The 24,893-nt window shown below is 38.4% G+C and overlaps 1 protein-coding gene across 3 annotated transcripts in view; it reads right to left on the bottom strand.

Moving 5' to 3' along the window:
* ESR1 (estrogen receptor 1) overlaps positions 1-24,893 on the bottom strand; it is a 280,990-nt gene that overhangs the window by 201,472 nt on the left and 54,625 nt on the right. For all 3 annotated transcript variants that reach the window (XM_055535993.1, XM_055535992.1, XM_055535990.1), the window contains one exon: positions 3,634-3,750. In XM_055535993.1, coding sequence (XP_055391968.1) covers positions 3,634-3,750 — 117 coding nt within the window. The remainder of the gene's footprint in view (positions 1-3,633; positions 3,751-24,893) is intronic.

Below are 24,893 nucleotides of genomic sequence, written 5' to 3'. Positions count from 1 at the left end.
GTAATGAGAATTCAGGGAAGAGGTGTCTGCTATGAGAGGGAGAACACAAGGGGCTAATGTAGAGTGAGGCAACAGCGGAAAAAAAGAAAGTGAAAGTCGCTCAGTCATGTCCAACTCTTTGCCACCCCATGGACTATACAGTCCATGGAATTCTTCAGGCCAGAATACTGGAGTGGGTAGCCTTTCCCTACTCCAGGGGGTCTTCCCAACCCAGGGATCGAATCCAGGTCTCCTGCATTGCAGGCGGATTCTTTACCAGCTGAGCCACAAGGGAAGCCCAAGGCAACAGAGAGGCTCTCCCTAAAGAACAGACATTTAATCTGCCACTTAAGGTTGAGGAGGAGGGAGACAGATGAAAAGGAAAATGCAAGCTAGGCAGGAAAATGAGGAAACCAGCACTGGTACTAAGATGGGCAAGAGCATCCCCTAAAGCACGTCTTAAATCCTGCATCTGACTGAACCAATTTGCCTCAGGACCAAATCTAACAATGATGTTGGGATTTTCAGGGTACAGCAGGTATCATAAGAGATTAAAATAATTTCTTTGTGTAGATAAACCATGCACTCTTTTGGATCTCTAGAATACTTTAATAAACACATTCAGCCTTGCTCTAAAAGTAAGGGGTAAGTTTGTGGTTCTCTCTCTTTTATCTGAAATGAAACATTTTATTTCATATGTAGAGATTCAATATTATAATTGGTCTCTAGCCTGGTTCAGAAACTGGATTCTTGTGAAACCGGTAGGAAAACATTGTAAAGATTTATTTAGTCACAGCTGTTCTTTACAAGTAATTTCTGATTTTATAGTTGGTTATAACTGTACTTGCAGCTGTAAATAAAGTCTTTATTGGGTGGGATTTGGGGAGTTGTTACATAAGGTGTTATAAGGTTATGTGTCCTATCCCATAATTTAAATGTAATATAAATTACATTGCTTTATGGCAAGCACTATACACATAATTAAAATGAGATGTTTTCACAGCCTATAGTTTTACAATTTTAAAGCTTGCCATAAAACTTATACACATGGATAAACTGCCAGAAAGACACATGTTTTCATTTTATGCAGAGGGCTACTAACAACTGCTAAGGAATCTTATGGGAAATTGTTATGGACTGAATTGTGTCTCCTCAAAAAAATCAAATTGAAGCCTTAACCCTAGTACTTCAAAACAGTTCTAAATTTGGATATAGGCTCTTTAGAGATGTAATAAAGATTAAAAGAGGCCCTAAGGATGGGGTCCTAATCCAACATGACTGATGTCCTTCAAAGAAGAGAAAATACACACACACACACACACACACACACACCCCAGGGATGCACACACAGAGAAAAAAGGCCATGTGAGGGCAGAAAGAGAAGGGGACCATCTTAAACTAAGGGGAAAGGTCTAGGGTGAAACTGAACCTCCTAACAGCTTGATCTTAGACTTCCAGTCTTCAGAGCAATGAGATATCAATTTCTACGTTTAAGCTACCAGTCTATAGATTTTGTTATAGCAGGCTCAGAAAACTAATATAGTAGCAGACTAACACAGGTATATATTTTGCAGCCATAAATATAATGTACAAGAATATGCATATACACTTAGATTGGCTATGTGCAGTAATTATCCAAAGTCCCATTTGAAAACAGTGGGGAGATTTTTATTATGTCTTTGCATGTTAAATTTTTTGTTAGATTAAAAATGAATATGAATAATTTATATTTATGCAGTCAGACTGTATCTGGATGTTAATTAGGAAAAACAGAATTGTTTCTATGAAGTGGGATCAATGTATGGGTACCCTCAAAGGAAAAAAAAAATGTCCTGGACCTATTTACAAGTTGATTATTCCAGCTTTTAGAGAGAATTTAAGAGGCTGGGCTTAATCTACCTGTAATTGCCAAAGAAGAATATCAAACTTGGACTCACTCTTTCAAATTAAACTTTCTACATGTAGCTGTTATATTCCTGTCACTTATCAAGTTACCTTAAGAAGCTTTTTGTGAGTTTAATTAAGCCTGACTAATTCTCCAACAGTACAAAGAAAGATGAATTTCTTAAATATTTAATCCCTTTATGACTCAAAGTGTCATTTTCTGAATGTAACTGTTAAATTCTTGGAATTAATTACCCTTTGAATTAAAGTTGCTTTTTCAGACTCTCAAGACATATAGTCATAGCTCACACAATGTGTAAATCCAACATTTCATCTGTTCATCAAGAGAATTTATTCCAAATGTTGTATTCAAAAATCTCAACCCCCCCAAAAAAAAATCTCAACCCAGTAGGTTTATTTATGACCACTAACTAAGGAATCTTTGCCTATAAGCTCAATTATATAATCATCAAGCATGATTGCTGGTTTTTCCTCTGCCTCCCACTTTGTCCAAGTATTAATGAGTTAAAGGTTAGCTGCCCTCTATTTATACAATCACTAATCTTTGTCATGGCAACTTTGCTCTCCTTAACCAATCTCAAGCCTCCTCTCCAGAAAGCTTTTCCCCATTATGCTCAGCAGGCAGCACCATCATAGGTCTGCCTCTCTTTGAGCACGCTGTGCTAAGTCGCTCAGTCATGTCCAACTCTTTAAGACCCCATGGACTGTAGCCCGCCAGGCTCCTCTGTCCGTGGGATTCTCCAGGTAAGAATACTGGAGTGGGTTGCCATTTCCTCCTTCAGGGGATCTTCCCCACCCAGGGATCGAACCCATGTCTCTTACATCTCCTGTATTGGCAGGCGGGTTCTTTACCGCTAGTGCCACCTACGCAGCCTTATATTACCGTACAACACTGGATGAGCCCATTCCTTTATTTACACATTCCCTCTTTGTTCTCTCCCGGTGTTCTGAAGGCTATTCAAGACTAAAAGTGCTCTTCAAAAGTAGATCCCAAAGAATACAAGGAAATCAATGAGGAAACTCTCTTTATGGAGCACCTAATACCCCCAGAACAAGACACTGGATTCCTGTACGAGAAAAGTGGAAGACTGGATACATGAAGAGACAGAAAGCCATACATATACATACTCACAGCCAGAGAGACACAAGCACACGAGCACAAGTCCCAGCCACCTAGTGATGGTTAGTGCTTGGAAATCACTGCATTGTCCCCAGCACCACGCTAGACACGGAGATCATGGGAGCAGCTGGCTAACTCAACTTCTAAAGGAGAAAGCTGCCCGTCAATTGAAATTCAAATTTCCTAAGGAATATGAAGGGATTGAAAGATTATAAATTAGCCCTTTAGCTTTTACATATACAAGTCTCAACGAAGTGAAGGTGTCTTCCCAGATATCATGATCTAGCATTAGCAATCTAAAACAGTAACTGAAAAATATTTCTAGAATAACTCATTGAGCAGTTTTCCTTTTCTTTCACCACCACCTCCCACACATCTTGATTTTAAACATCATTATTTATATTAAAAATATGAAACACAAAATGGCATGCTCAAATTTCTAATTTTTTTAAGGAAATGTGTTATAAAATACTTTCATTGCAAAGAAAAATAAGAATAGGAAAAAAATTAATTAGAAGAGAAATCACTCCATTCCCACAGTTACCAGAATGGAAACAGCCAGCAGTGGGTGATGGACAAGGACATCATGGCAGGTGGGAAGGTGGGTGCCCCGGGCCCAAGGTACCTACCGCCTTTCATCATGCCCACTTCATAGCATTTGCGTAGCCGGCAGGCCTGACAGCTCTTCCTCCTGTTTTTATCAATCGTGCACTGGTTGGTGGCCGGACACATGTAGTCATTATGTCCTGTGAAAAGCAAGAGGACAGAATTAGTATTATTTCAGGAAATTTAGCTGGTCTGAATCTATAGGGAATCTACAGGGAAGCTGTCTAGAGGAGATTTTCCATCATCACTTACTTGACTTTCCCATGTTGCTACCTCAACCCACTGTCCTTTTTGTGTCCTTCTTGAAGTGCTAAAAACAAAAACAAAAACTCTCCTAAACTGAATTTCCACCTCTCCCACTTGCTTTGAGAGTTCTTTGTGAAAATCCATTTTGGTTCACAAAGCCTATATTTGGGGGCATAACGTTTTATATATATTCACAAAGTTAAGCTTTCTTAGTAGATAAACAACAGTTTGTTTGGTTGGTTTCTTTGACGCAGGCCACTTATCAAAATTGTTGTCCCAATAAAGTCATTAGAACTTCAGACAGAGTTTTGAAATGCTCTTTCTTAAAATATAATTTAAAGATTCTTTAAGCAGCTCTCCAAATGCAGCACAAAACACCTAAATTTAAGTCAGGGATGGTAGACTGGGGCAGTGGCCAAGTTCATCCTTTAATAAATTTGTCCATCACTTACTAGCTGAAGGACACTGAACAGGTTAGTTAACATCCCTAAATCACACTTCCCCACTCTAATCTAGAAAACACAAAGGCACCCACTATATAACGTCATATACATTATAACGTAAGACACATACTATGAGAACACATGTCACAGTTAATTTTTAGCCCAGTGCCCTGGGTCTGGCAAACACTGAATGAATATTTAGTCATTGTTGCTGCTGTTATTTCACTCTAAATCCTCTTTCTTTTCTCTCTTGTTTACTGAATCTCTCTCACTCAAAGGCTTCTTTCTCACTGGCTTTTACCACATCAGGCAGGTCTGTCCCACAAAAATGTTCCCCCTTAACCCACAACACTCGCCAACTTCTATCAGATATCCTGCTCCTCCTTCCAAGCTCAGCTCCTCACAGATGTCTACACCAGAGGTCTTCTTCCTCCTTTTCCTCCTGCCTGCCTCAGTCACATCAATCTGCTTTCCACTTTTGTCACTCCACAAACGTAGCTTCCTAGAAACCATCCATGACTTCAGTGGCTGAGTTCAACAGCCACTTTCAGCCCACTTCATGCTTGACCCATCAGAAGCATCTGACAGCTCCTCCTTCCTCTTGAAATATGCTTTCCCCTGGGCTTTTGTAACACAAAATGCTCCCAGCACTCTCTTTACCTCCCAGGCTGGGGCTTCCCAGACTTTGTAGATTTTCCTCCCTTATATTATTCCTCCTAATAATCCAGAGATGCCTGGGGCTCAACATCCAGGCCTTTTCTCTTCCTGTGACCCTGAATTCTCCCACCAGAAAATTCTGCCCCACATCTTTGGCTTTCATCGCCACTAAATGCAGATGACTCATAGACTTAAACTGCCACTCCAGTCCTCTTCTCTGAGTTTTGGGGAAAGATATCCAACTGGCCACATGAAGTTTCTGCTCTAAGATCTGGAAGTCACCTCCATTCCTCTACCCATCAAAAGAAGTCTGGCTGATAATATGCAGTATATTAAATTTACAAATCAAAAAGTATCATTAGCATAGTTTTATAAAGAAGTCCTTTTATAGAAGTCTAAATTCTTATACCTCTTTGGAAAACAACCTGAATTTAGACTAGAAAGATGATATGTACAGTTTTAAAATGTTTTCCGTTCACAAAAAAGGTAAGTGTATATGTGACCTTCTAATTCAGATTCTCTGTTTTAAGTTTCTATTTTCTCATTTACTAAGGGCAAGCCAGAACATGTAGTGAAACTACAGACCTCTTTGTCCTTTATTTAATTTAAGGGTCAGTCCAATTAGAGTAGGGTGGAGTGGGGAATTGACAAGAGAATACGGGTCTCATAAAACTTGATTCTCTGTCTTTATTTTTTTTTTAATTTTTTTTTTTTTAAACTTTACATAATTGTATTAGTTTTGCCAAATATCAAAATAAATCCACCACAACTCTGTCTTTAGATATACATTATAAAAGCCATTGTATAAACAAGCTTCAGATTAAATTAACATGTGCATTCCTCTATTGCATAATATGAAACAACAAACTAGTCAACAGAGTTGAAATTTCTTAACTTCAGTAAAAGACCACACATTGTCTCAAATACCCTCGCATAGTTATTTATCTTTAGAATCTTTCCTATTAACAGGGACAAATTGAAGAAATAATAGATCTAGAAATAAAATTTACCTGGGCAGATGTAAACTCTAAGTAAAAGTTTAAAATATTAAAACTCTAATATTCTTCTGACACGTCAAAGAAACTCTTAGTGTTTCATCTATGATGTTTGTGCAGGACATGTTAACTTATTTTAACTCTTAAAAATAAAACTAATACAATTATGTAAAGTTTAAAAACAAAATAAAATTAAAAATAAGTTTATATTAAGCCTTAGAAGTCAACAATCACTTGAATAAAAAAATTACTTTGATTCAGTTTCTCTCCCTAAAGCCAGATGTTTTGCAAGCCAGAAGATAGGAAAACTTGGGTTAGAAGTCACTTGGTTAAATCTTGTTTGGATTGGCCAGCCGTCATAGATGCGTATCTTTATAAAACCAAATGAAGTTCTTGAACTAACATGTTTAATAGACAAAACATGCTGGATTTGTACAATCAAATTCATCCCTTAACAAGAATTAAAATAGAGGCACAATAGAATCATGGTTGTAATGCCAACCTTTTGTGACAAGCTGGGTTTTCTCCTGCCTAAACTACATTAAATTTAGACTTGACAAATTGGCAACAAGAAACAATTAATAAGTATGTCTTTGATCTATACATTTAAAACAAAATTTTCTTAACCAAACACCATTAACCACTATTTGTCAGTCTTCAACTTACATCAGAAAAAAGAAAAACAAAAATTTTTGTTCCCTAGTGAGTATAATTTGGTCAAGGTGTGTTCTTAAAGCAATTTATTCAAGTTTCTTTAAGAAGAAACTTCTGTTTAAAGGCTATTATTTGAGCCTGTGAAAATAATGCAAGAGAAAAATCTTGCAGAAACCGAGTTCATTTAATACTCACACCAACTATATTAATGAAACATACAGTGTCTTTGCTGAAGAGACTGAAGAACTCGGTGTACCTATGACCAAATCAGCCCAAAAGTTCCTCTTGCACAGAATATGAAATGCAAGAGGACAAATCCATGATGTGAGCTGCAGGATTTAAGTCATAACCAGAAAACTTTAAATTACATATCAACTCTTTTTTTTTTTTCATTTATTTATTTTTTTAATTTTATTTTATTTTTAAACTTTACATAATTGTATTAGTTTTGCCAAATATATTTTATGATTTTTTTAAATAAATGAGCTCAATAAGATATGCACAGTACTCTGGCGGAGAGGTGGGGGGGAATGCATTAAAATCAAGAAGACTCTGATGAGGTCAAGCAAAAACTCAAGTATGGAAGGTAGTGAAAGGTAAGAAATAAGGACTTAACATTTTTTATCTCACATATGAGCATTTAGCTAATTATTCATATTTTTAAGGCATGAAAATGAATTCTCAAATTAAAGACAATCTCCAGTCTTTAAGCAACCACAAATCCAAAAAAGGCCCAAATAAAGCTAATCCTATTTAAAAGCCTCATTGGAAGGTTCCAACAAAATAGTATTTCATTTTCAAAGTCCTGTTCTTTTATACCTGATTAATCCATAAATTTAGCTAACATCTATAAAGCTTAGTTTGCTTTAGAGTCTTTTCATTAAAGGCTTTCACAGGCTATTTGCATAAAATTAACTAGCATTTATTAAAATCTGAAGTATCCAAGAGTCATACACAAATTAAGGTGCCAAACAAGATGGTAAAATCAGTATTTCTTTCTCCTTCTAAGAATCAACATGCACTTATACAGTTTCAAATTTGATAGGAATCACATAATGTTATACATGCATGGCCCAAAGGAAGCCTCTAACTTTTCATTTTATCAGTGAAAGATGGTATTTTTCTTGAGGTGTTCAGGTACAAAAAACATGTCAAAATACACTTTTGAGATTTTTCACTGGGAAAATAAGAGTTTGACCATGAATTTTCAAAGCACTGAATATAAACAAGCAACCACTTCGACCTGAGAGGGGGCCTCCAGGTACTGCCCCTCCTCAGTTTGTTCATTTCACACTCATGCATGAGATCGTTTGATGAAACAGCCTGCTGCTGCTAAGTCACTTCAGTCGTGTCCGACTCTGTGCGACCCCACAGATGGCAGCTCACCAGGCTCCCCCGTCCCTGGATTCTCCAGGCAAGAACACTGGAGTGGGTTGCCATTTCCTTCTCCAATGCATGAAAGTGAAAAGTGAAAGTGAAGTCACTCAGTCGTGTCCGACTCTTAGCGACCCCATGGACTGCAGCCTACCAGGCTCCTCCAACCATGGGATTTTCCGGGCAAGAGTACTGGAGTGGGGTGCCATCGCCTTCTCTGGATGAAACAGCCTAGTGACTAAGAAAACTGACCCATTTGGGTACTGACTGGGCTCCCCTGGTGGCTCAGACAGTAAAGAATGCGCCTGCAATGCAGGAGACTGGTACTATGACGCACCAGGCACTGTGTTATACATGGATTAGTTCATTTAATTCCCCAGCAACTCTATGAGGAAGGGATTATATTAATCTCCCTTTTACAGATGCAAAACTATGATAAACGTTATAAAGTCTGTTCAAAACCACACAGCAAGCAAGCAGCACAGACGGGTTTTGAAGCAAAGTATTCCTTATTCCAGAGATTGAACTCATGCATACGTGGAGAGCTCAACATCCCAAAAGGGCAAGATCTTCACTGGGAAACTGTATATCTACTTTTCCAGAGGCAATAATGATCGGATTCTCTGCAGTTGGTGGAGCTCTGTGTGTTCTCCTTCTTAGGAAGCTCATGCATGAGAAAGTGAAAAGTGAGGAATTAACAGAACCAATGTTATTGTCTTCTATTTAACGTATCTGCAAAAAAATACTGTGCAAGGCCAAACCAATATTGAATTCTTTTGGCAATAACATTTGACTTAGATGACTCGGATGAAATGAATGGTCCAACTCTCTTGGACATGAGTGTACAGAGGAAGAGAAATCTAACCGTCCCTTACACGCCAAGGAAAATACTGACTTCCTGTATTATCCCCGTCTACTCCAACCCTGACTCAGGACTGAAGCTTGATCTCTGCTTAGCAGTCTCCCACACACTCATTTACTGTGACCAAAGCAAAGAAGTGTTACAAGAGTTGCTGGGTAGCACTGAAGAATCAGTCCAAACATTGATGTTGTTGGGATCTACCAGCAAAGGAAAAAAGAAGACTGGCAGGGAATCTGTTGTCAAAATGAGAGTTCAAAAGAGTTTTTCATGAAAACAGGGGTGTATGATTTTCATTAAAAAATGAAGAATTTAAAACTATTCAAAGTTATACCAAGGGAAAAAATCATACCAAAATATGCACTAATGATCTCTGAGTAGTAAAGTAGATGAAGCAGAGAGAAGTGTGCAGAGGTTTGAAATACCTTTGCAAATTCTTAGGGCTAAAGAAGAGGAGGAAGAAGTCAAAGATACTCGTGGTTTGTGCCAGTGTGTCTTGAAATCTAACTATGAATTAGAGGATCTGATTTTGGAGGCAGGTGGGGAAAAGAGATATAGAACAATTTTAAACACACTGTATTTACAATTTCAGTAGCATACCAAAAAACAACTACCAAGCAAGCTATTATAAATGTAGTACTGAAGCTTGGGAGGCAAGTCAAAAGGAAGCTGGAAGTTATGTGATCCAGAAATTCTACTTTCAGGTATGTGCCCAAAAGAAGTAAAAGCAAACTTAAAGAGATATTTGTACACCCATGTTCACAGAAGCATGATTCACTACAATCGATGAGCAGAAACAATCCAGAAGTCCATTAATAGACAAATGGATAAACAAAATGTGGTATATGCAACACTCCTCCCACCATTCGCAGAGGGTAAGTTCCAAGAACCCCAGCGGGTGCCTGAACCACAGATAGTATATACACCATGCTTTTTTTTTACATACATTCAAATCTATGATAAAATTTAATTTATAAATTAGGCCCAGTAAGAGAATATCCAAATTGCTAGCACCTATACCCTTGCTCTTTGGTACCATTATTAGGTTCAATTAGAGTTACTCAAATACAAGTACCACAGTACCTCAACAGTCAACCTGATATACCAGATGACTACTGAGCAACTAACAGTGGGATACACTAGATAAAGGGAAGATTCACATCACTGAGCAGGACAAAGCTGGACAGCAAAAGAGTTCATCTCATTACTCATAACTACATACAACTTAAAACTTATGAACTGTTTATTTCTGGAACTTTCTGTTTAATGTTTCCAGACCAAGGTTAACCACAGAGGTATCTGAAACCAAGGAAAGTAAAATTGCAGGTAAGGAGGGACTACTATACATAGAATGGAATTATATTCAAGCTTAAAAAGGAAGACTTCTTTAATTTTTATTTTATATTGGTATATAGTTGATTTACAGTGTTGTGTTAGTTTGTGGTGTATAGCAAAGTTATTTAGGTATACATATATAAAATTCTATTCCTTTTCAGATTCTTTTTCCATATTACAGGAATTAAGTAGCGTTCCCTGTGCTATACAGCAGGTCCCTGCTGATTATCAATTTTATATATAGTAGTGTATATATGTTAATCCCAACCTCATAATCTATCCCTGCCTACCACCTTTCCCCTTTACTAACCATAAATTTGTTTTCTAAGTCTATAAGTCTGTTTCCATTTTGTAAATACATTCATCTGTATCATTTTTTTTTAAGATTCTGTATATAAGCAGTATCATATATTTGTCTTCCTCTATCTGACTTACTTCACTTAGTATGATAATCCCTAGGTACATCTATGTTGCTGCAAATGGCATTATTTCTTTTTATTTTATGGCCAAGTAATAGTTCATTGTTAATATGTACTACATCTTTTTTACCCAATCATCTATTGGACATTTAGGTTGCTCCCATGTCCTGGCTATTGTAAATAGTGCTGCAATGAACATGGAAGTGTATGTCTCTTTTATGATTTTCTCTGGATATATGCCCAGGATTGGGATTGCTAGATCATATTGCAACTCTATTTTTAGTTTTTTAAAGAAGGCTCCATATTGTTTTCCATAGTGGCTGCACAAATTTGCATTTCCACCAACAAGGTAGGAGAGTTTCTTTTTCTCCACACCCTCTCCAGCATTTACTGTTTGCAGATTTTTGATGATGGCCATTCTGACAGGTGTCAGGTGATACCTCATTATAGTTTTGATTTGCATTTCTATAATTAACAATGTTGAGCATCTTTCCATGTACTTTTTGGCCATCTGTATGTTTTCTATGGAGAAAAGTCTATTTAGATCTTCTGCCTGTTTTTTTTTTTTTTTTCACTTGGGTTTTTTGTTCTTTTTGATATTGAGCTGCATGAGCTGTTTGTGTATTCTGGAAATTAATCCCTTGTCAGTTGCATCATTTGCATATATTTTCTCCCATTCTACGTGTTGTCTTTCCATTTTGTTTATGTTTTCCCTTGTTGTACAAAAGCTTTTAAGTTTAACTAGGTCCAATTTTTTGTTTTTATTTTATATTTTTATTTTCATTACTCTAGGAGGTAGATCCAAAAAGGTATTGCTGAGATTTACATCAAAGACTTCTGCCTATATTTTCCTCTAAGAGTTTTATATAGTATCTGGCCTTATATTTAGATCTTTAATTAATTTTGAGTTTATTTTTGTGTACAGTGTTAGAGAATGTTCTCATTCTTTTACATGTGTCTGTCCAGTTTTTCCAGCACCACTTATTGAAGAGATTGTCTTTTCTCCATTGTATATTCCTGCCTCCTTTGTTGTAGACTAATTACCCATAGGTGTGTGGGTTTGCTTCTGGGCTTTCTAACCTATTCTATTGATCTATAAGCCTGTCATTATGCCAGTACCATGTTTTTCTTACTGTAGTTTTATAGTATAGTCAGGGAGCCTGATTCCTCCAACTCTGCTTTTCTTTCTCAAAATTACTTTGGCTATTTTGGCTCTTTTGTGTTTCCATACAAATTTTAATATTTTTTATTGTACATCTGAAAAAAATGCTATTGGTAATTTGACAGTGATTATATTGAATCTGCACACTGCCTTGAGTAGTATAGTCATTTTGACAATATTGATTCTTCCAAAGCAAGAACATGGCATATCTTTCCATCTATTGTGTTATCTTCAATTTCTTTCATCAGGCTCTTATAGTTTTCAGAGTACAAGTCTTTTGTCTCCTTATGCAGATTTATTCCTAGGTATTTTTTTTGATACAATGGTAAACGGAACTGTTTCCTTAATTTCTCTTTCTGATCTTTCTTTGTTAGTGTACAGAAATTCAACATATCTCTGTGTGCTAATTTTGTATCCTGCATTAATGAGCTCTAGTAGTTTTCTGCTAGCATCTTTAGGATTTTCAATGTATAATATCATGTCATCTGCAAACAGTGACAATTTTACTTCTTATTTTCCAGTTTGGATCCCTTTTATTTTTCTTCAATGACTGCAGTATTATTTATAATAGCCAAGATATGGATACAAGCTAAGTGCCCATTAATGGGTGAATGTATAAAGAAGAGGTGATGTATATATACAATGGAATATTACTCAGCCATAAAAAGATGAAATCTTGCCATTTGTGATAATATGTATGGACCTTGAGGGTATTATGCTAAGTGAAATAATTCAGACAGAAGTACAAATATCATATGATCTCACCCATATGTGGAGTATATATCCATCCATTAATCAATTAAGCCAAACTAAACAAAAACAAGCACATAAATATAGAGAATAGAGTAGTGGTTACCAGCAGGCAAGTGGGGAAGGGAGAAGGCAAAATGGGTACAAGGAGTCAACAGGATGGTGGCAGATGGAAACTACACTTCTGTTGATGAGAACATGCAGTGCGTATGGAAGCTGAAATGTAGTATTGTACACATGCAACGTATATCATGTTGCAGACCAACAAGATAAATAAATAAATGCGAAGTTGGAGGTGTAAAGAGCATCTGCATGAGGAAGCAGGGTAGGAAAAGGAATCAGAGTTGTGTATTTTCAGTTGGCCTATTCAGATTTCCTTCCGCATGACTGGGGGCAGGACTAGTAGAACCAGCTGTGCTCCCCATGAACCAGGCGCTGTGCTAAGTGGCTTCAGCCCTTTATCTCATCTAAGCGTCCTAACTGGGGATGTAGGTAAGGCAATTCCCATGTAATAGAAGCAGAAGTTGAGACTCCGAAACACTGGATTACTTACTGAAAGTCACTCAGCTGGTAGCAGGAGGAACCCTGGCTGAAATTCAGGTCTGTGTCATTCACAAATCCTGGTTCCCCAAGTAACACCATAATAGGGTTGGAGAAATGGAAAAAACGCAAGAACTACTGAATCAGAATGCCTAAATATTGTTACAATTGACACTGTAATAAAAATATAACTATCTAATGTAATCATGGTATTACTATTATGCCTTTGGGAGGGCATCTCAGAAGCAGCAATGAAATTAAATAAAATCTGTCATTCCTAATATTTCCACAGATAAAGCTATGTGAGCTTAATCACATGAAATGCATTCATGGATAGGTTATAACACATTACAAAAAAACATATTTTTGGAAAACCTTTCAGCAGACTCCAGCATAAAACAGAGAAAGAGAAAGTAGGAAGTCAAGTGTTGAGGAAGTAAATAAAAAATTTACATTCTGTGAAAAAACAACTGAAGTATTGTGTTTGGAACTAAAGCTTGACTCAGATATTAAAGGGAATATTTAGTGATTTACAGCCAATGCAATGAGCCAAACAAAATGGAATAGAACTTGGCTGTCTCAGTGAACACATTCCTAAAAATCCAGTGAGGATATTCAAAGTGCCATGATTTGAAAAATTTCACAAACAATATCTGTATGTAATGGCATGCAGATAAAAACAGTATGCCTTCATATGCATCCCCAAATTATATTTTTATAGCTAATGAATTCTAGTATATCTTATCAGTGATAACAACCACCTGCAAATGCCATTTTACTTTTAATTTTTAATGAAAGTATTTTTAAATAAAAGCATTATTTATATCTCAGTCTAGCTTTAAAAGAAACAATTTTTTTTTTGAAGAAACAATTTTTAAACGAATTCTAAGATAGATAATTGTCCCGCAACGTTTCTTTTTCTAAATAAAGTAAGGGAAACTCTTCAATCTATTTGCCTTCGTCAGACCCCAACCTTCTAAAAATTTCGGCCACGGTAGCAACACGACCCATCTCCTTGTCCAGCCTCGCTTATGATGTGCAAAACCACAATTGTTTTAAGCCCTTGGCACAGGATCAAACCAACAGCTGTAATAAAGAAAAACATAATGAAATCAATAACCACCAGCTCACTGTCATAGCCCAGAGACAATGAACCACTTTCCAGAACGCCTCCTAGGGCTCAACACAAAAGCAAGTGTTGTTTCACAGCCCAGAGGAGGACCTTCTGAAATTGCTTCTCCTGGAACAACTGACAAGTATCAAATGAACAGGAGACCAGAGCGACAACTGAAGCAGAGAGTTCCATGCCAGGCTGCCTTCAGCTCACCTCTCCTCTACTTTTCTCTCCTCAGCAAGCCACAGGCCAAGCAATAAACTTAACCACCAGAAACTCACTAGGCTCTGTTCAACTGTTTCCAGAGAGTTCTTTAAGCTTTCTTTCTATTTGCATTCACTTAAAGTCCACACAATGGTGGCCAAAAGCAGTAGAAACAATTTGAAACTGTTCTGGTCTCAAGCTGAAGAGCAGGTAAAATAGACGAGCAATCAGAGCAAGAGGGTGAAATTCAGAGACCCTGAGCAGAGCTATGCTTCTGGTCCTGGATGTCTTGTTGTTGAGTTGCTAAGTCGTGTCTGACTCTTTGCAATCCCATGAACTGCAGCACACCAGGCTTCCCTGTCATTAACTAACTCCAGGAGCTTGCTGAAACTCATGTCCATTGAGCCAAGTGATGCTATCCAATCATCTCATCCTCTGTCACCCCCTTCTCCACTTGCCCTCAATCTTTCCCAGCATCAGGGATGTCTAGAACCGCGAAAAAGTGCATTGTCCTACTCTCCTGTCCCTGGGTCATTGTGGTGCTTTAAGGAGAGAAAGGAAACACTGTTTACTAAGATCTGGTAGGGTGTGGAATAGGAATATCCTTCAAGCTGCCATATCTGAATGTTCCCTTGTAGACATCTGACCATCAAACTGCTAAATAAGGAGTTTCATCCATCTTCAGGAGGCCTCCAAAATGATTGCCCAGGAGGAAGTTCCTCTCAGGCATCCTGGCAAACGTAATCAAAGAAGAAGCAGAAGCTTCTGAATCCATGGTCAGAGGTCACTTCTAGCATGCTTTCACAGATGAATTCAATCATTTTTTTAAAAAACTGAAATCCAGTTCAAAAACATGGAAGTAAACCAAAAGACAATCTGTTGGACTTAGTCTTCTGTCTCAGATTGGATAACAATTTCTCCTAACAAACAGAAATAAATGGATGTTGCTTTTCATTCATTGTGTTGCCAGTGAACCTTTGCAGGATGGTTATTGGATAAAACAAAACACAACCTACGCATAAGAATTGTTTTGTACTGAACTGTACTTATTTGCATGGTAAATTTAACCCAAAATAGCACAGATAATCAATCTCATGCATTTTATGGTCCTCATGATGAGGGATAGTTTCTTCACCATATGCTTCAGGAGCCCTGCCACCTGGCAAAGAGCTATGTGTACATTAGACACTCCATAAATGAATGAGTGGGAAGCAGAAGTGGTATTAAAATGCACATTGCCTGGGCATCCAGATAGTTAAAGTCTACTTGGTCATACTGTCCCGGAGGCAGCATTCTCTTAGACAAATCACCTCATTGTGCTTGTCAAGTTTTCTCATTTCTCAGGGGTCTATTTGCTGTCCATGCCCCATTGTGGCTGATGAGAATGAGAGAGCCTGGAAAAATAAATAATCTCCTTTCCCTCTGCTCTCCAGATCTAGCCTCAGGAAAGGAAATGGCATAGCTGTAGGGTACGAACAAGCTCTCTGATGTCCTGGCCTCAGATCCTCATCTGTATGAGGAAAGGGCCGAATGTGTTGATCATGGGGGCCCATTCTAGTACTAAACTTTTTATTCTCTTTTGTCACTTTAATGAGGTATGCATTTCCTTGTCTAGCCTTCCCTGATGACTCAGATGGCAAAGAATTTGCCTGCAATGCGGGAGGCCTGGGTTTGATCCCTGGGTTGGGAAGATCCCCTGGAGAAGGAAATGACAACCCACTGCAGTATTTTTGCCTGGGAAATCCCATGGATAGAGGAGCCTGGGAGACTATAATCACAAAGAATTGGACACGACTGAGCAACTAACACTTTTCTTCTTCTACATTTCCTTGTCACCTGGCTTATTGAGGTTCTAGGTTGAAGATTTTTTTTTTTTTACAGCTTCCAAGAGTTGACCTCCACTGGTGGTCATGGAACTAAATGGAAGGAATATGAGCATATTTAGGGAATGTCAAAGTGTTAGGAGCACAGAACTCCTACTTGAGTCCCAGGCACCATGCTATCCTGGGTGAACCTGGCAACCCCTCTGAACCATCTGATACCCTCCCTCATGGCTTCTGTGAGGCCCAGAAAGATAATATATGCAAACGCTTGATCAATCATAAAACTCTGTGCCAATGGAAGGCATTACTATGCACTAATATACAGCCATTCAAATAAAATGAAACTAGTAAATACTAAGGTGGACAAATCTCCAATATACCTTATGCAGTGAGAAAAACTAGGCACCAAATAATGTGAAGAGTAGAATACCATTTACGTTAGCAAGGGGCTTCCCAGGCGGTGCAGTGGTTAAGAATCTGCCTGTCAATGCAAGAGGTGCAAGAGATATGGGTTCGATCCCTGGGCCAGGAAGATCCCCTAGAGAAAGAAATGGCAACCCACTCCAGTATTCTTGCCTGCGAAATCCCATGGACAGAGGAGCCTGGTGGGCTACAGTCCATAGGGTCGCAAAGAGTCAGACACAGCTGAGCACAGACATATGTTACCAAAACATAGTATGTGAGTAAGTGTATGTGTACACACATTTAGGTAATTTTTGGAAGAAGCTGTTAACACAGTGTTTACCTATCAAGAAAGGAAGTATGGATTCTGGAATGGGACCAGAGGAAGACCTTAACTTTTCATCATACACCATGTACTGTGTAACATATAACTATGTGTATTTGTGTATGCATCGGGTTTTTTTTAATAATCAAAAAAGAAAAAATATTTTTTAAATATCTAACCAACATCAGCCTGGCGTCAACAATCTTCATTTCTTTTCTGGTTCTGCTACGATTTCCATCCAGTGGTTACTTCTCTCTACTCAGCAACTCATGCACCAAGCAATAAACTTAACCACCAGAACCTCACTAGGCAAGAGAAAACATCACATCTCTTTTATAAAGAATGGGAAAAAGGCTAATTGTGAGCTGCGTTTTGCTCTTTAGATGCTCCCGCAGAGAATGAGTAGCAGACGCCCAAACCGCAGGCAGACGCTCCTGTTTCGAAGCCATCCTGAGTATCTGTCTCTTCTGCTCCTCCCTGGGTTTAGCACCCCTTGCTTTCTGCTGACACAAACCTTTATCCCGAAAGGGTTTGGGTTCCCTCCCCATATTGAGCGTAGAGTCATCATTCACTTTTATTTTATGCCAGTAGGAAATAAGTAGGCACAGAGGGTGGGCCTCCCTGGTGGCTCAGCGGTAAAGAATCTGCCTGCAATGCAGGAGACCTGGGTTTGATCCCTGGGTTGGGAGGATCCCCTGGAAAAGGGAATGGCAACCTAATCCAGTATTCTTGCCTGGAAAACCCCATGGATAGAAGAGCCTGGTGAGCTACAGTCCATGGGGTTGCAAAGAGTCATAACTAATCACACACACAGGCACGCAGATACACGCTAGTAATACAGCTCCATTTTTCCCTGGCAAACAGGACTAACACCAGTCAACTCTACCTCGCTTTTCTTGCCTGTTAACCTAGTGGGAAAAGAAGCCAGTGATGGTCAGTGACAATCCTCACCTTCAGAATCCCCTTTAGAGTCATTTCTTCCCTTGGGAGATGCAAAAGAATACAGTGGCTAATATAACACAATGAGTTCTGCAGTCCCCTAGCTGGGTTCAATGCTGGTTTTGTTTCTTATACACCTCAGTTTCCTCATCTGTAAACGAGAGTAATTTTAGTGTTGATTTCCTAGACTTTTGTGGAGGATTAAATGGGATGATGCATGTGTTGTGTGTGCTAAGTTGCTCAGTCCTGTCTGACTCTTTGTGACTCCTTGGCCTGTAGCCCACCAGGCTCCTCTGCCCATGGATTCTCCAAGCAAGAATACTGGAGTGGGTTGCCACTTCCTACTCCAGGGAGAGATGATACATATGAAACCCTACAGAACTTGCCTGCAACACAGAAGACCCGGGTTCGACTCCTGGGTCGAGAAGATCCCTTGGAGTAGGAAATGGAAACCTTGCCTGGAGAACTCCACGGACAGAAGAGCCTGGTGGGCCACAGTCCATAGGGTTGCAAAGAGTCGGGCACTATTGAGCAACTAATACTTTGATATGAAACCCTAACATAAAGCCTGGTGCAGGGCTGGTACTCATTAAATATGAACCACCATTCTTATTAAAAACTCAGTCTCCAGACCAGGAGAGCTCAACTTTGTAGGAAGAGCATATAAATGACAGTATCTTCAAACCAATTTGTAATAACCTATCATTTCCTAATAGTTAAAAAAAAATCTTTTTCACCCTTAAGTAATTCTCTTCACATTATGTAGCATGATAGGCTACATTTATGCAGTCAAGTGTAAATCATCCAGAATCCTTCATCCACTTCATCCTATCCAAAAGTTCACTTCAGCCAGCATAAGGCCAACTGTCAGAGCTGGAAACTATTCTAAGGCTTGAGAAAGCAACTGAAAATGTAAGAGAAATAGCTATTTAGTCGAGCCTCTTAACAAAACACATTCAAATATCTTTTTAAACAACCAAGAATTACAGTCTAACTGTCCAAGAATGCAGAAAAGTCATAACATGTCTCTGAAAAGAACTAAACTCAAAAGTAATTCACCTCTGGACTTGAAAGTGAACATGGCTGCCTCTTCTGTCCAAAAAGGTAAAGGACAAAAGTCATCTAGTTAGTAAGCCCCAAACTACTAAGCCAATCAGTACTCTGATTCCTGATTCTCTGATTCCTGAATTAGCCTCATGGCTTACAAATGAGAACATAGAAGAACTACATTTTATTTAACAGAAGATATTTCAAGAAGTGCTAGATTTAGTATAATCACTTTTTTTGAAATCTATTCTTTCTAACTGATTACTAATTTGGTGCCATACCAAATTCCCATTTTGAAGCAGCAATTATTAATACAAAGGTTACTGTGGATTTTTTTTTCCTACTTTAGTGCAAAATGGGGCTTCCCTGGTGGCTCAAGAGGTAAAAAAAAATCTGCCTGGAATGTGGGAGATCCAGGTTCAATCCCTGGGTTGGAAAGATCCCCTGGAGAAGGAAATGACAACCCACTCCAGTGTTCTTGCCTGGGAAATCCCATGGACAGAGCAGCCTGGTGGGCTCAAGTCCAAGGGGTCACAAATAGTCAGACACAACTGAGCGACTGAACACTTGGACTTTAGAGCAAAATGCCTGTTTAGAGGCAGAACTCTTTGGGAATGTGCTCATAGAGGTTATATTCTTTGGTATCACTCTCAGGACATAGCAAGATTTTAAATGGACCATTCCAATTCATTCAAACAAATCATAAAAGAAAGTTGATTCCAATAATTTACACATCCAACAAGTATAAATTTGAAAAGTGTTCGCCTCCAATTCCATCCTATAGCTTCGTTTTTCTGACCCTTCTGGATCCACTGCTACATTGGCAGGTACGAGGCAGACAGCCCCATGATGGCTGCACCTGTAAAAATTTTCTTAAAAGAATGCTATTGTAACCTGCTCATTGGCCTTTTTTAATAACAGTTCACCCTACTTAATTGGTCACCAAAACAAAGCTGATTTTGAAGGAACAATTTTCTACTAGTGGGAAATGAATCGACTACGACAACAATCTTTAAAACATTTTTTTATTACACATGTAAAGATACTTATTAGAAAAATTAAAATACAGATTAGCAAAAAGATTAAAATGTAGTCATACTTTTAGTGACTCAGAGATAGCCACTGCTAATATTTTGTAGTAAGTACTTCTAAAGTCTGTTAAGTACTTCTGTCCCTCTCTATATATGTGTGCATGTAAATATGTATATTTATGTATATACCTATGTGTACGTACACGAGAGCTTCCCTGGTGGCTCAGTCGGTAAAGAATCTGCCTGCAGTGCAGGAGATCTGGGTTTGATCCCTGGGTCGGGAAGACTCCTGGAAGGAAATGGCAACCCACACCTGGGAAATCCTATGGACAGAGAAGCCTGGTGGGCTACAGTCCACAGGGTTGCACCAGTCAGACATGACTTAGTGACTAAGCCAGCCAGCCATGTGTATGGACATATGTATGTGAACACACACACACCGCACACACAGACAAAAGGAAGTATTTACAAGAAAGCTCTGATGCCAAGACTTTATCCTGCCTTATATTCAGAAAAAGTGACTCACTAAGAAGAATGGCTGTCTATGCGGTCACACAGAGTCGGACACAACTGACGTGACTTAGCAGCAGCAGCAGCAAGAAGCATGGAGAAGGCAATGGCACCCCACTCCAGTACTCTTGCCTGGAGTATCCCATGGACGGAGGAGCCTGGTCGGCTACAGTCCATGGGGTCGCTACAAGTTGGATACAACTGAGCGACTTCACTTTCACTTTTCACTTTCATGCATTGGAGAAGGAAATGGCAACCCACTCCAGTGTTCTTGCCTGGAGAATCCCAGGGACAGAGGAGCCTGTTGGGCTGCCGTCTCTGGAGTCACATAGAGTCGGACACGACTGACTCAACTTAGCAGCAGCAACAGCAAGAAGCATTTAATGAGTCATGAATGGTCCACAGGGCCCTTCGCAGTACTTGTATTTCTAGGAAAATGGACCCCAAATCGGGGATTGTGACTCTGATGCATTCACTTGGTTCAGAAAGGAAATACAAAAGCAAGAAAAAGGAGCAGGGTACCTCAGTCCCAGGGCTGAGCTAGCAGCCAGTCTGCTCCTCCTGTCTTCACGTGGATTGCAAAGAGTCAGGAAGGAACACAGCAAGGACAGTGGGGAGAGTTTGTTTGTTTTAAAGCCCATTTCTGGGATCTAAATTTACATATTAATGTCATCTCATGTCTTTACATCATTGCACCAACAGTACTAATCTTATACAATACTATAAAGTATTATATAGAAAGAATGGAGGAGTGAGGAATTGAAATCCTTTAAATGCCCTGTGCAAAACTGATAAAAGGTGACCAAATCATTTTTTTTCTTCTCTAAGATCCGGTTTACTGTCACAATTTTAAAAATTAAAGGATACATCTTAGAAGTGGTTCACATCATAGGGAAGTTTATGCCAAGGCTTAGAAGTGCAAGTCTTAAAAACACCCTTTCATAAACATCTCATTAAATTTAAACCGGGAAAAAACATAAAGAAACTTTCAAGCATAAAAATTACAGAATCTAAGTTAAGCCTACTTAAATACATCTTAGCTTGGGACCAACTGTTTTCTTCTACATCAAATATCAAATGCATTTGCCTGTATAATAGCTACATTATATATTACTACAGAGGAACATCTTCAGATTTTTGTTAACATCACTCCCATGTCCAACTTTAAAAGCAAACTGTAATTAGCACATTATCCTGGAAATGAGTAAAGTATTATCAACTTCTGAATACATGCCAGACTTACTAGTAATGCCAGCTGTACAGATATACACATGGGATATGTTTTTAAAACATGTTACAAATAATAAAAACCCATATGTATGAATGTGTGTGTATATATATATGCATATATATATATAAATAACTGAATCAATCTGCTGTATACCTGAATCTAATATAAAACTGTAAATCAACTAAATTTCAATAAAAATTTTAAAAGTAAACTACAGATAAACTTCAAAAAAGTTTAAAAAATAAAAAAACTCATACTCCCCTAAAATATTATATAATGCTCCCCTAAAATATTATATAATGCTCTTTAGTATTAAATATGCAGCCGTGAGCCATGCGATCACAATGTAAATCAATGAAGTAGAACTCAGCCTGATCCTCTGATGCAGAGGACAAATTTAAACACCAAAATGTTTTCAAGTTCACTCCAGTGCAAAGTGCCCATGCCTTCCTCTCAACTCAGAACCTTACCTTCTCAGATACCCCTTTGTTTCTTTATACTGCTTTGAGGCATCTCCTGTGGCACTGAGTTTAATGCTTCTGTGGTTTAGTGTGTATTATTATAATCTTTCCATTTTTGTACAAACTGAGTTTTTAATTGGATCTAGAGTCTATGGCATTTATATTTTTGCATTTCTCCCAGGGTTAAAATAAAATGGTCATTCAAGAAATATCTGTTGCATAAAAAATCTTGTTCTAAGTGTCTGAGCTCAAAGAGCTAGCCCTCTTGGGTGGAGAAGCTGTGAAAAACTTGGACAGGGAGGTCCGTAGGCTAAGAAAACATGAGCTAAGAAGAGTGCATTAAGGCAAAGCAAGAATTGAGTCTGCTTTGAGAGACGACACTTCTTAGAAGTCAGGTTGGGTGGCAAGAGAGTAGAGAATGGCTTGTACCAGATAACGCAGGCGGAGGGAAAACAACTCCCACAAGGGGTTGGTGAAGACATCCACCAAATTAACTTGATAAGAAAGAGGCGAGTACGAGGAATTGCACATGATGAGGTCTGTACAGAGAGCAGACACGGGGCTGGTCTGCAGGCACTTGTGTAGCGGGAAGACTGATCAACATGCTAACAATCAGAAAAACAAAACAGAGAGGAAAACCATCTCCAAGGTGACTACAATCAACCATCGTGTCACTGGTTAGCAGTGGTGGTAAGTGCACTTTTACATAATTTTCAAATGAAATCTCTCATTAGGAATTCTGCTGTGTCAAAGGGACAAAACAATGATAAACTTTTATTATCTTCAGTTCAGTCACTCAGTCATGTGACTCTTTGCAACCCCATGGACTGCAGCATGCCAGACTTCCCTGTCCATCACCAACTCCCAGAGCTTGCTCAAACTCAAGTGCATTGAGTCAGTGATGCCAACGAATTGTAATATCTTCTCTGGTGTATAAGGAAAATATTGTGAAATTCATTAAGTGAATTTCAGTTCACTTAATGAAATGCAGTAAAGTGTATGCAGAATTCTTTTAAATCACTCTGCTTAAATTTGAATCACAAAAAGATGTATATTTATAAATGTAACCTAGCTACTCACTCCTGGGGGGCAATTTAATCGATGCACGATGCTGGATGCTTGGGGCTGGTGCACTGGGACGACCCAGAGGGATGGAATGGGGAGGGAGGAGGGAGGAGGGTTCAGGATGGGGAACACATGTATACCTGTGGCGGATTCATTTTGATATTTGGCAAATCTAATACAGTTATGTAAAGTTTAAAAATAAAATTAAATTAAAAAAAAAAAAAAAAAAAAGAATTTCTTTACTCATTCACTCCACACTTTCTAATACACGATTTTCAAACTGCCAAATGAAGCGGATAAATATGTTTGTTTGGATAAAATTTAAAGTCTACATCCTCTTTCTCAAAGAAAAGAGAGAGAACAGTACCTATAGCAGAGATAAATTATAATTTAATAACCAAATTGTTTACTTCTTTGTCCCTTTATTTATTAACAACTGGAAAAAATGAAGTCTCTTGTTATTGCAGCTAAAGGAAGATGAAAATGTGAAGAAAATAATAGAAATCCTTCCCCCACTATACTCTTTCTCAAGCAAAGCATTTCCTTCTTTAAAAACATTAAATCTGCTCCAAAACTTACACATGAGCAGAGAATTAACCTAATTGCAAGAAAAAGCTTTACAAAGTGGATGGCAGATCTATGAAATAGATTTTTCTTGAATGTTGTTATTTTTCAGTCAAAAAAGTCAGGCAAGCAGGTTATCGTATAACTTGTATACACAGTTCTGAAATGGCAAAGTATAATATAGAGATCAGAAATGAGCAGACTATATATCTCAAAGTATACTTTTCTCTGAAAGAGCATGAGAGAATCAGGCCATTCTCTCTGAAAGGACCTGAAAGGAAATAGCATTTTAAAGATGTCAACAGCAACCTTGTATGAAGGAGAGGGAAATTCAGGCAGCATTAGGTCACGGACCAGCATTGGTAGGAACTGTAACAGCAGAGGTAGCACATAATTTTGAGGGCTAGTTAATGCCCTTTGAAAACGTACCTATTAATGGCTATCTATAATTTTAGTGTGAAATCATTGTCGCTCATAAACAAGGCTTTCTAATGGAATTGATGATAAGCTTAATCACTATACATGGGCATAAAGTCTACTCCTTTAATGGAAACAGTCAATGCCATGACCAGGACAGAACCATTTAGTAGGGAAATTGGAAATTTAATTTCAATCAGATGAACAAAAAGATGAAAAAGAATGCTTGAAGTGGTAGCATAAAAAACACCAGCGATTAAAAACATTTGGAACCTTCGCTTACCTTTCAAAGGCATTTGTTGCCATGGTTTTTAAAGACCTCTGAAAGCTTCAGCTGTGTCCACAAGAGCTGCCAAGAAATAGGGGTTCTATACTGATTTTATTTGTCAAATGCATTTTGTCTTAATTATCTCCAAGATAAAGATTTCTTGGCCGAAGGATATAAAAAAAAAAAAAAATCCAGTGTTATTTCACAGGTAGAAAGACTATGATTTTGCTTTTCTGAGCCAGTCTTCAAATGCATGCGTGCACTTGTGCACGCACCTCTAATTTTCATACTGTAGCATTTAAGAGTAACTAGCACTTAAAACTGGTAATAAGGATGGCATTCTTATTGAAGGAGGTTTTTAGGTCTTAAATTTTAGGGCTGTGCCTTCCTTTTTCTCTGTTCAGAACAAGAAGCCAAGCATCTGGCAAATTTATCCATAGCTGGAGGT

Source organism: Bubalus kerabau, chromosome 9, assembly GCF_029407905.1.
Source record: "Bubalus kerabau isolate K-KA32 ecotype Philippines breed swamp buffalo chromosome 9, PCC_UOA_SB_1v2, whole genome shotgun sequence".
Lineage (NCBI taxonomy): Eukaryota > Metazoa > Chordata > Mammalia > Artiodactyla > Bovidae > Bubalus > Bubalus kerabau.
Note: the sequence above shows the minus strand (reverse complement) of the source record. Positions and strands in the feature narration are given on the sequence as shown.